General features: G+C 40.8%; 1 protein-coding gene across 2 annotated transcripts in view; it reads right to left on the bottom strand.

Moving 5' to 3' along the window:
• GIN1 (gypsy retrotransposon integrase 1) overlaps positions 1 to 13,278 on the bottom strand; it is a 133,619-nt gene that overhangs the window by 72,020 nt on the left and 48,321 nt on the right. For both annotated transcript variants that reach the window (XM_029572632.1, XM_029572623.1), the window contains exon 4: positions 1,792 to 2,097. In XM_029572632.1, coding sequence (XP_029428492.1) covers positions 1,792 to 2,097 — 306 coding nt within the window. The remainder of the gene's footprint in view (positions 1 to 1,791; positions 2,098 to 13,278) is intronic.

Genomic DNA, 13,278 nt, shown 5'->3' with positions numbered 1-13,278 from the left:
CACGTTTATTTATTTTTATATACCGATATTCGATCTCAATCGAGATATCACACCGGTTTACATTCAGGTACTGTAGGTATTTCCCTATCCCCAGAGGGCTTACAATCTAAGAATGAGAGGTTTCACCTGATGAGGATCTGGTTGAGGACTTTCATTATTATTCATTGAGGGGTTACCATCCTGAATAGAGAACTAAGTTTATACTTCGCTTGCCACATGATTGACAAGGGGCGTGCTTGAAGTGGAAAGGACAACGATTGGCCATTGGTTCTTTAAATAGGCTGATGTCAAATCCTATGCCATCCGATGGCAAGACGGCAGTTAGAAGATGAATGAACACAATTTCATCCCCCAGCCCATGACGCAGACGCAAGGCGTCAAAACACGGCCAGTGTCGGGCAAGTTGGTGCTTTCTAATTTTGAAAAATACATCAGATGGAAGATCTGTGCACAAGAAATTAAGAAAAGTGCAATTCATGTTTCAATACAAACTGACGTATTTTGTTAGACTCCACTGGGTGGACTACCATATAAAGATTTCTACTCTAAAAAAAAATTTTCACAGTCTGTGTTTAAAGAAATGTTTTTAATTGCATAATAGATAAAACAAAAATTAAGTTTACCTGTTATATAGAGCAAAGCGGTATTTGGCTATCCAATGAATTTATACCTTTAAACAGTCATTTTCCAGGATAAGCAATACCGGACATAAGTTTATCAGCTCATATAATTGTTTATCCCCGTTTGTTTTTTGTAAAATTGCAGCCTCTCATTTGGTATAATCTCTTGTTGATAAAGGGCTGTTAATTTTAATGTCAATATACACATGCAAAATAAAAGCACTTTTATATAAATCAGATATCATTGATTGAATATAAATTTCTTATTGTCTTATCTTTAATACTAGTTTAGTTTACCATTATTTGTACTGGATGAAGAGAAAACCATACTGCAAGTACATAGGATACCAATTATACAAATCTGTCGGATGCCGATTTTTTTTTTTTTAAAGTATCATCAGTCCCAGAAGCAACACCACAATATACTGCCATTCACCTTCCAAAAATCGTATGCTTTTAACCTCTAGATGTGCAATTAATTTATAATCATTAATATAGCATATGGGTCCTATTAAGAAGAGATATTCTCCCATTGTGTTAGGACTGTAGTACAAGGAAGAAACCTGGGTCACACATTTCAAGCAGCTATATTTCTGAAAAAGATTTCATCCCAGAGTTATCACTAATAAAAGGGCTCCCTGGGTAATCAGACATACCTAGGGAATGATCGATATGAGGTGGAAGCTGCTGTCATATGCTTCCAGGACACTTTAGGAAATCCTGACTCCCAACAGCACTAAAATGAAACCAATAAGCAAAATGTTTTCTTAAAAAAAAACAAACCTTATGATATAACCATATACACAGACATGCAAGTTAATTCTAAGATATAGTACAGGGCTCAGTGAAGGCTAGGATTGTGCTTCTATAAAAGGAGCAGTTGCCTGAAGTTTCACTTTCCTCAGAAAGTGAAATAAACAGCTATTTTATGAAATATTACTCTGACCTAAGTAGTGTATATTTCTGTCTTGTGTGCAGGCATGAGCCCAAGATGCACGAGGAGCACTGGGATGATCCAGAAGGGGTAACTGGCTACAGTGTCATGAGGAAATATACTTAAAAATGAAGCCCTGGTTGAAATTGCTGTGAATCCAATATCAAAATACAAACACACATGTGAACTTAAAATTCTTCTTCTAATTCAAATAGTGAATGACGTATGTTATCTTACCTGCTGAATAAATTCTTTTTCTTGATCAAGCATCATTTTCCGAGGAGGACCATACAAGAAAAACATATTAACAAGTGACTTCGCCACCTCATGTGCTGAAACATCATGTAGGGGCAAAATCACAGCCCATTTTGTAAATAAATCTGTCACAAGTATGGCATACATATTGCTTCTGCAGGTTGCATGGAAAGGTCCTATCAGTTCTATATTTGTTAAAATCCAAGGATCTTCCAGCTCAATAGTGTGTAGTGTAGGAGCAACGATATTTGTATTCCTTGTCAGCTGGCACTGCTGGCAGGCATGCACCTGGAAAGGAAGACCATGATACAGGCCTGTTAGTATTCAAACAAGCTAACCAGAATTCAGTTATAGTTCAAATGTGATTATTAAAAATAACCATATGAATGCATTTTCCACAGCTGAACTTTTTGATTAGCACCCACAAAACCCATAAAGTAACAGCTGAAAATGAGTATATGCATATGCATAAAAGCACATGTTCCCTGGTCTTCCGTGATTTAGCTGTTGCAGCAACTACTGAATTTCACTCTTGCTGCAGAATTGCCACCCCTGTCCCTAACCACCTTATGCTGCCTCTTTTATGCTTTCTTAGTCTCCACTGGCACATGTGGTTGTGACTGGTGCTAAAGCCTGCAAAGCAATAAAAGCAGAAGCAAGAACAGTACAGTTGTACTGATGCTGCTGCCAGCAGGCTGGAAAAGAGAAAGTCTATGGTAGCAGGGATGCAAGAAAGCACCAGTGATAAGGGAGGTGGAAGCAATGTGAAATGTGGCAGTAAAGTAGCTAGGGGATGGAATGATGGAAGAGAGACAGCTTTGATATGGGAGGAAGCAAGGGACATCACTAGGAGAAACAGGGGTGGAGCGGGAAAAGAAACTATGGTGAAGTAAGGAGGAATGAGTTATTAAATAAAATAGTATTTATACAGATCCAAGCCACTTTTTCCCCCCCGAGAAGAACATCAAAATGTCCATAATAATCAAACAACAATAATAATCAAACAATAATAATGTAAAATCTTAATCACATTAAAAAAGACAATCAAAATCTCCCAACTTGACCTTATCTCTCTAAATATAGTTGAGGTAAGAGGAAGCAAGAGTGAGGACAGGAAAGTAAGATGAGATGGGAAGGGAAGAGAGACATGACTGTCACTGTGGGATTTAAATTTAACACGCTGAAGTGCTCTGTTCTGGTGTTGCAGATGGTGCAACAGATTGTCATGCTAAGGGGTAGATTTAAAAAAATAGCGCGATCGCGTACTTTTGTTGGCGCACCAGGCACAAACAAAAGTACACTGGATTTTATAAGATACGCGCGTAGCCGCGCGTATCTTATAAAATCCGGGATCGGCACGCGCAAGGCTGCCGATTTTGGGCAGCCTGCGCGCGCCGAGCAGCCTGCCTCCATTCCCTCCGAGGCCGCTCCGAAATCGGAGCGGCCTCAGAGGGAACTTTCTGTCGCCCTCCCCTCACCTTCCCCTCCCTAACCCACCCCCCCGGCCCTACCTAAACCCCCCTACCTTTATCCATGGATTTACGCCTGACGGAGGCAGACATAAATCCACGCGCGCCAGTGGGCTGCTGGCACGCCAAGACCCGACCCGGGGGCTGTTCCGGAGGGCGCGGCCACGCCCCCGGAACGCCCCTGGGCCGAAACCACGCGTCACGCCCCCGAAACGCCGCGTCATTTGGCGACGCCCCGACACGCCCCCTTAAAAAAGCCCCGGGACTTATGCCCGTCCCGGGGCTCTGCGCGCGCCAGCGGCCTATGCAAAATAGGCGCGCGAGGGCCCTGCTCGCGTAAATCCAGCCAGATTTACGCGAGCAGGGCATTTAAAATCCGCCTGAGTGTGCATAGATGGCGCTTTGGAGTGCAAGCTCCGTGCCAGTGGCCTGGTCAGCCCAAGGTCTGGGTAACGCAGGGATTTTCTGCATCATAAATGAAGATAGCAACTGTGCTGATGAAGCTATGAAATGTCTCGGCATCAAGGAAAGGCCCACTCTAGTGGGGCCTTGTACCAGCGGTGCCAATCTTCTTTGGCTCTGATGGGGAGGGCCGTGAAGGGGGGTACCCCTTCCTACTTAGTGCCTTCCTCAGGACCTCTTTGATGCAAATAGCTTCTATGCCATGCTCAACTCCTGACATGAGATGAATCTGAAAGCTGGTGCCAATACGGAGGAATGATAGAGGGATAGTAAAGGAGCCTTCCTGTGCTTTGGGATTGAATGAGAGAAAAATTCCCGCTTTTATTCCTTGTTTCAGGAGCCCGAAGACACTCTGCTTCTATATGAAGAGTGGCTCTGCTGCTTAGCCTTGCACAGAGGCTTAGTGTTCTTACCCACAAAGGGCCTCCATCTTCCAGGTGTGGCAATACTGTACCTTAAGCAACATGCAAACACAGAGGTAGCAGTTCAATGGGTGGTGGACCTGGCTCAAACATCAATAGCAGACATAGAACCCACAAATGCAGGCCTAAGACATGCTTACTCCTGGCTTCTTGGCCTTGGGGTTTTATAGTTTAGACAACTTTTTTTTTTTCTTAATTTAAAACTTGAAAAGTTATGTTGGAGGGGTTACAAAATGTTAAACAATGAGACAGAATAGAGGCACAGGCCACACAAAGTTAAAAAAAAAAACAAAACAAAAAAAACACATCTGTACAGAAGCTCAGATGAAGAAAGACCAAGGGGCTCATGAGGAAGCCTGTTCATGTGGGAACTCCCGCACATGCTCAGTAAAGTTGAGAGTTCATATCGGCACAATGATGACATCACCCATACGTAATGGTCAATTCATGCCTGCTTGTCACTAGACAATAATTGGTAACAGCTTTAGATCTCTTTGATATTTATTTCTAGTTGGTCTGCTTCATTTTTATACTGTAAGCAAGAAGATTTTACAAAGGGAGCCACGCAAAACTACACATTTCATACATAAATACATATTATAGTCTGAAAGAATAAAATTAAACCATTCCATATTTCAAAACAATAAGCGAGCAATTAAACAGGACTACAAACAAAATTCTGAGAGTGGCGATGGAAGACAGATTCCACAGGAAAGAGGTTAGCTGATTTTAGGTACAAGACAGCTGAGGAAAAAGGTAAGCCCTTTTTAGGTCTTCCTCAGTTCTTTCAACAGGTTCCAAATGCTTCTAATAGCAGAAGGATGGCTGGGAAATATTGTATCACTAGAACTAACCCATGTTATTACTTCTGCTGTTGTCCAGATGAATATACTGATCCATAGTGAGGAACTGGCTCAGTGTGAAAGATGTCTGCTAGTTGACTCCTTCAGGAAACAGGTGGAAGAACTGAGAGAGGAGGTGGGAAAGCTGAAAAACATCTAGGACAATGACGATTACATCAATGAAATGCTTATTGAGGTGTCAAAAGATGAAAAACACAAGCAGAGAAGAAAGTGAAACAAGAGTGCAGCTGGATCCGGGTTACCACAGCCACTAGACCTACTCCTTGACTCCAATTTCTCTCGTTGAAGAACCAGTACACCACTTGAAAGTGAAGAAGAAATCATCCCAAGAAGAAGAGGAACCAGAACTCATAAATCCCAATGCTACAGGCTCAGCAACCAGTGAACCTAGGAAGCAAAGGGTAATGAAGGTTGGCAACTCCCTTCTGAGGGGCACAGAGGTGTCCATTTACCAATTAGATATGTCATCATGGAAGGTGCCTCCCGGTTGCCAAGATCTAAGACATTCTAGAGAGACTGATAAGAATCATCAGGCCTGCTGATTGATTACTTTTTGATACTGTTTATTCACATTGTCATCTATGATACTACTAGGTATCATACGCAGAGTGACTTCACGGCTCTGGGAGAGATGCTGAAGCAAATAAGTGCACAGGTGGTTTTCTCCTTAATCCTCCCAGCCAAGGAAAAAGGACTTGGTAGGGAAGTTTGCATTCTGGAGATGCATTATGGCTCTACAGATAGTGTCGACCAAATCATTTCATCTTTTCCTGGACCATAGGATGGTTTTATAAGGACTGCTGAGCACAGACAGGGTTCATCTGTCAAAGAAGGGGTACAGTGTCTTCCAAAACAGACTGACAAGCCGACTAAGAACGGCTTTAGACGAAGATAATTGGGGATGAGTTGGCAAACACATAGAGAAACGGGGGAAAAGGGCAACATCTAGCAAGTTTTGTACAATAATGCTCATAGTGTGGAAAATAGAGTCCCAAATCATGCAAGAGAGTGTCAGATTTAGAGTTGGTCAAAGAAACATGGTACACAGAGAACCAACCATCATTGGGATATAATAATACTAAATACAAAAAAAACACTGAACACACACTAAATGCCCATCGAAGATGACCAATAAATACACATCACAATATTTCTAACCACACTAAATACACCTTTGTGAAAAAGTACCTTTATACAAAACTACCAATTTAAATTGTAATGCAGTTGGTGTCCTTAAATATAATTACTGGTCCATGTCCAAGTCTTTATTTATTTATTTATATAATATTATTATATAGTGATTACAGTCTAAACAGTTAGTATCAGCCACAAGAAATCAAAAACTTTCATCACTGATGGAGATGGAAAAATCACATATACTTAGCTCATGATACACTTAGTCCAGCACTGCAGAAACCAAAGGAAACATATCCTGTTATGGAATCATGTTTTGTAACATCTACATCAGGGGAATAATGACAACAGGTCATTCATGTAGGTCCCAGGACTTACATGAGTGATCTGTTGCCATTATTCCTCTGATGTAGGTGTTATGAAACCCTGCTCTGTGTTGGAATATTTTTCTTATAGACCCTGCAGTACTGGACAAAGTGCAACGATGATAGCTTGAAAAATTGCTCGTGTGCATCCATATATATGTTTATATGGGTGCATGCAAATTTAGTACTGTATTTTATAATGTGTGCAAATGCTATGTGCAGATTATAAAATACAAGTATATATGCGCACAAGCATGTTCTCATATGTAAATAAACACGAGACATGTAAGTTTGGAATTATCTGGAAAAGTAGCAGCACTTATCTGTGTAAGTTCTGATTTATGCGGCTAATTAAGCAGCACTCAGCTGGATACGTCTGAAGAGCGCTACTGTCCGTCTAAGTAGCACTTTTAAAAATTTTTCTGGGTATGTAAGATAGCGAGAAAAGTTTTAAACCCCCCCCTCCATTATTTATCATCTGAATAAGTTCACACTTGTCCTTTAAGCAGCAGCTAATGTGCTACTTAGCCAGAAAAGTTGGAATTTAGCCAAACAAGTGAGAATACTGATATACCCGTATATTTGTACTTCAAATTTTAAAAGGATGGGTGAACAGATTTTACTTGTGCTATTTAAATGCACTTATCTCCTCTGCCCTCATAAGTCAGCTTTTATATGTGATTAAGTTAGGGATTTTGTGTGTGGCAATGACATAACCAGATACACTAATTAGTCTACCAATTCACCATTTGTAGCCCATAAAGACCCTCCTGGTTCTTCAGCCTGAAGTTTCTCCGATTCACCCAGACCTCCCACCCAGGCATTTCCACTTTTAAGATATTTCAATCACTTACATCAGATATTTAGCGGGAGTAAATATACGCAAGTAAAAGACTTACGCACATCACTTTGGCAGGATGTAAAATAGCAACTTATGCACATAAATGCTGGTCCCTCCTGTAGGGAGATATCCCATGTTTAACCACTGAAAGTACCCAATATAAGAACATAAGATATGCCATACTGGGTTAGACCAAGGGTCCATCAAGCCTAGTATCCTGTTTCCAACAGTGGCCAATCCAAGTCACAAGTACCTGGCAAGTGCCCAAACATTAGATAAATCACAATCTACTATTGCTTATTAATTACAGTAATAGCAGTTTATGGATTTTTCCTCTAGGAACTTATCCTTGAATCCATGAATCATAATAGCCAAAGAGGGATGCAGGCAAATATGCTGACAGGCCCAAAAATACTGTCACAGCTAAACAAAAGAAACTTTGCCCAGATGAGGATACTTATCAAGATCTCCCTGTTTGTAAGCTCCTGTGTAAATACAACCAAGGCAGAGGGATAATGCAACAGCTTAAGCTCATAAGCAGAAGTCAAAGACCGGCCAAGGGAAGTCCAGAGGTCAGAGGGACTCCCCACTCTTGGATGAAGGGGGAGCATTCTGAAATGGAGAAAATGCTGAAGCTGGCATACACTCTCTGGCTGGTCCTTGCAGGACTTCCCCCCTGAAGAAAAGGGGAGGGGGGAAAAGAGCTGCAATGCGGCAAAGACCCTCCACCCACTACATGATTATGCACGTGCTTATGCATATTTATCAGCTGGAAAGTATAAGACGGGGGGGGGGGGGGGCAAATAAAGAGAAGAGGAGCGAACCTGAAGCAGCCCCAGCAAGCCCTGCTATCGAGGAGGGAGAAGACTAGGTGTGGCCAGGAGACCAGAGAGAGGAGACACTCTGCCTAGGGTCGGACGGTGGCGAGACTGAGGTATGAGAAGCCGAGAGCAGCATGGCAGCTCTGCCAGTACCAGACATGGAAGTAAGACCCCAGCAGCTCTGCCAGTACCAGACCTGGAAGCAAGCCTCCTTCCCTGCCCACATTCTCCAGACCTCTAGCCAGAGCCTGCTTCATAGAGAAATCACCTGAAGTTAGGACCAGGGGTAAGTAAGTTAGCCATAAGTATTAATATATTAGGCAGGCTAAGGTTTATGACATGTTTAAAACCACCTATGGTATAGAAATTTAAATTATGATAAACTGGCGCTTAGTGGCCAGGATGTTAGAGACAGGAATTGTTGATATCTTCTAAATGCTAAATCCTGCCAAATCTGATAATTAAAAGTCTAATTTGTTGCCTTTTCCTGAGTTAGGACCATAAAGTGAAGAGGGAGGGGAACTGGAAGTGTCCTGTAGCAGACAGGTCCCTGCACCCCTAAACTTACTTACACTCCCTGGAATGCCCCATGCAATTCGGGACGCTTTATTTTGCCAAAGAAATTTAACTAGCAATCTGTCAATCTGCTTGTAAAAATTTGTAGAGAAAAAAATGGTTAGCATGGACAGAGTATATATGATTTTGGGCACAAGGACCATTTTTATAGTATGTAATCTGCCCCACCAGGTGAGATACAGGGGTGACCATTTTAATATTAGGTCTTTTAAGTTTTGCAAAATATTGGATTCCCCGTAAGCTATTGTTACCACTGGATCTGTAAAAAATTTGATCCCTAGATATTTCAAGCCATGTGTCACTTTCTGGATAGGGAATTGTGTGAGGTCAATTGTAGACACTGAATAGTTCAGGGGAAGGAGTTCAGTTTTATGCCAATTAATCTTATATCCAGATATAGAAGAATAGGCCGAAATAAGGTCAAATAGATGTGGGAGTGACTTGGAAGGGTCCAGTAAGAACAGAAGGACATCATCAGCATATGCAGATAATTTAAAAATTTCAGAACCAATTTGTATACCTTGAATGGTAGCAGTCTGTCTTATAGCCGAAAGCAATGGTTCCAAAGCCAGATTAAATAGAAGCGGAGAAAGAGAGCAACCTTGACGAGTGCCCCTATATAATGGAAAAGAGTGAGACGTCTGTTGATTAATATAAAGAAAGGCTGTGGGAGAAGTATATAAAAATTGGATCCAAGCTAAACATTTTGGAGCGAGACCATACCACTGAAGGGTAGCAAATAGAAAAGGCCACTCAACCCAGTCAAAAGCTTTTTCCGCATCCAAAGAGACTGCAACTACCAGAGACGGAGTGGAAAAGACAGCCTGTTGGATATGCAAAAAGAGATGGGTATTATTGGCTATAAGGCGATTTGATGAATCCGGATTAATCAAGATACCTAAGACTCGAAAGAGTCTAGTGGCCAGAATTTTAGTGAATATCTTATAATCAATATTCAATAAAGAAATTGGTCTATAATTAGCTGGATGTGTCTCATCTCTACCTGGCTTTGGAAGCACAACTATACAAGCTCAAAACTATGAAAACTGGAAATGATGTGACTGGGTAATAACAATATTCCAAAAAGAAAGTCACATAAACCTCATGGTTATTTCAATAAGGTATACCCCTCATACCTGGGCTGATGCACACTTCCGCCTAATGGCGTTTTTAACTTTTATGTACAAATGCCAATTTGGCTGCCCTTCTCATAATGCAATCATAGGGTAACCCTTTTTTTTTTTAAAACCATGGAAAACACTGCCACTATTTTTTAAGCAGGTTCTTAAATTACACTTTTCAAATTCCACCGCCGCTTAGAGTAATTTTTTTCTTATTTTCTCTTTCTTCTTTTTTCTTATATTTATTTTCTCAAACTTTATAAAGCAAAAGCTCATCTGCTTATAAATTCACTTATCTCTTTTTGATGAAGCAGAGTGTCCAAGCACTTATAATAGTGGCAGTGTTTTCCATGGTTTTCAAAAAAAAAAAAAGGGTTACCCTATGATTGCATTATGAGAAGGGCAGCCAAATTGACATTTGTACATAAAAGTTAAAAACGCCGTTAGGCGGAAGTGTGCATCAGCCCAGGTATGAGGGTATACCTTATTGAAATAACCATGAGGTTTATGTGACTTTCTTTTTGGAATACAACTATACAAGCTGGCATGAAAGAAGGAGAGGCACCCTGAGAAAGAAAAGAAGAAAAATAATGTAAATGAGAAACAAGGGTCTTCCTGAATGCCTGATAAAAGTCCGAGGTAAATCCATCAGGTCCAGGAGCTTTCTTAGGAGCAAGAGAAGAGATAGCAGTTGCAATTTCCCCAGAAGAAATTGGTTCATCCAATGTAGCCATCTGATCAGGTGTCAAAGTAGGATGAACTATGGTAGAGAAAAAGTCTTGCAGTGATGTTTGAGAGAAACTTCCGACTGATATAAAGTAGCATATAAGTTTTGGAATGCATGCAGGATGTCGGCTTCTTTAGTCAGCAGCTCATTAGAGGATGAAAATATCTTGACGATGCGTTTTTTCTCAGATTTCTTTTTAAAGGTAAGAGGATAATAAGTGATCGCATTTATTATTGCCAGCGTAATATTGCGCTTTGGAGTGAAAGGTGTGAAGATGAACTTGGGAGCTGAGAAGTTGATTGTATTGATATCGGGCTTTGACTAATGCAGACAGAGAAGGAGGAGAAGGAAATTTGATGTGTTCCTGTTCAAGAGAAGCGACGGGTTTTTGGAGGATATTCAGTTCTGCTTTTTGAAGTTTACGCCGTCGAATGGAGTAGCTGATGATCTCTCCACATATTGTAGCCTTGAAAGCGTCCCATAAAGAAGTAGCCGAAATATCATCAGTGGCTTTAAATTGAAAATATTCCGAGATCTTTTGTTCAATCATAGTGGAGAATTCAGATTCTGCAAGAAGCGTTGGATTGAACCGCCATTGTCTGTTGATACTAATTGAGTGAGATTGCAGGTGAGAGAGTGATAGCTGTATGATTTGATATTAGGATGGGGCAAATCGTTGCAGAGGTTATCTTAGAAATTAAGGAATTGGATGTAAAAAAAAAAAAAAAAAAAAAATCAATGCATGAATACGAAGTGCAGCAATGAAAAAAGTGTAATCTTTTCCTGTGGGATTTAATAAGTGTCAAGGGTCTGAAAGACCAAACGTAGTGGTAAGATGCTGTAGGGCGCGAGTTGATTTGGAAATACTCAGGCGAGCCTCTATTTTTTTAATCTAATACAGGATCCAGAAGTTGGTTAAAGTCTCCACCGATAATGCATTGAGAAGATCCAATTCTAGCATCTGTGCAAATACGTTTTGAAAGAAGTCCGGACTGTCTATATTTTGTGCATATAAGTTGAGAATAGTGAAGGGCTCATTGTGAACAGAGAGTTGAATAATATTCCATCTACCTTCAATATCGGCAGAGTGGTGAGATATCGTTGCATTTAGATCTTTGTGAATCAAAATGGCCATGCCCCTTTTTTTATGCACAGCTGGGCTAAAAAAAACCTTGTCCCACCCAGTGCTGCCGAAGCTTAAGGGTTTCAGAAGTAGAAGGTGAGTCTCCTGAATGAGAGCAATGTCCGCTTGTAGAGTATGCAGATAATTAAGAACCTTTTTGCGTTTAATAGGGTGCTAAAAGCCATTGACGTTTAAGGATACTATCTTGAATGAAGTGATGTTGGTCACCATTAAGAAAAGAGAAGGCACAGATCATCACTGTGGCTGCGCTTGTCCTCCACCAGTAAATAGCGTGCTGATAAGAAGTAGAGGAAGAGTCCATAGCATGGGATAGAAAAAAAAGGAAGTAACTAAGTCCTAGTACATAGAAAAGTGCCAGAGAAAAAGTCAAGATATATCTCATGTTAAAAAAAATGAGATTAAGGAGCAATGCATAATAAGGCTTGACCATGCAGACGCATGGGTTGCCAAAATAAAAATACAAAAAGAGCCTCAGGGCGGACCAAAAGGCATCCCGAGTCCTTTGCTCCTTGACAAGAAGGTTAATTAGCCAGTATGCGAAGGAAGGAAAAAAAAATTGACCTGAATTCGGTGAGAAAATTGAAAAAAAACAAAACAAAAACCAGTAGCTGGAACACCTTTTCAATACTATAAGGTTGTAATGAATATCTCTCTAGGATAAAAAAGGCATAGCACGTATTAAGAAACCACAGACTACCAGTCTCTCATGATCCAAATTTTGAGAACTATATGAGGAATATAAGAGCAAACTGGTGGGGTCCAGTTATGTCTTAAAAAAAGAGATAGTAAAGTCCTCTTAGGATTCAGGTAATCATTGAAGCAGCTGGTTCAAAAGAGAGCAGAAACTCCTCCAGATCTCTTGGATCATGAAACAACTTAGTTTGATTATTGTATGTGACCCTCTTTTGTCCTGGATATAACAAACCATATTTTGCCCCTAAAGATTGTAAACAGAGTCTCAGCGCCAGAAGAGCCTTACGTTTTGTAGCTGTAGTCTTCGCTAGATCAGGGACAAAAAGAATAGAATGACCCTGAAAGGCAAGAGGCGCTTTGCTTCTGGCTGCTGCAAAAATCAGGAGAGCCTGGGGATATCTCAATACTTTAAAAATAATAGGCCTGGGATATCTGGAGTTCTTGAGGAGTCGCGATGGTATCCCTGTGGGCCCTCTCAAGTTCAAAAGGCTGGTCAAATCTGAGCTGTAACCTGGAAGGGATCATTTGTATTAGAAATTGCAAGATATCATTACCTTCAGCTCCCTCATGTACCCCCAGGATTCTTATGTTATTGCGACAGTTTCTATTAGAGAGATCTTCCACGTCCTGCTTCAGTTGTTCCATTTCCTTTGATAATCGAGGAAGTGGTGCAGTAGAGAGAAGGAGAGACGAAACCTGTGTTTCAGCGTAATCTAGACGCATTTGAAACCCATCCATTCGAGCAGTCAGAGATTGCAAATCACTGCGAACAGCGGAGGTAGTATCGATATTCAGTTGAATTAAGTCTTTGAGTTGTTTCAGTTCAGCCAA

This window comes from Rhinatrema bivittatum, chromosome 1 (assembly GCF_901001135.1).
Source record: "Rhinatrema bivittatum chromosome 1, aRhiBiv1.1, whole genome shotgun sequence".
NCBI classification, from domain to species: Eukaryota; Metazoa; Chordata; class Amphibia; order Gymnophiona; family Rhinatrematidae; genus Rhinatrema; species Rhinatrema bivittatum.
Note: the sequence above shows the minus strand (reverse complement) of the source record. Positions and strands in the feature narration are given on the sequence as shown.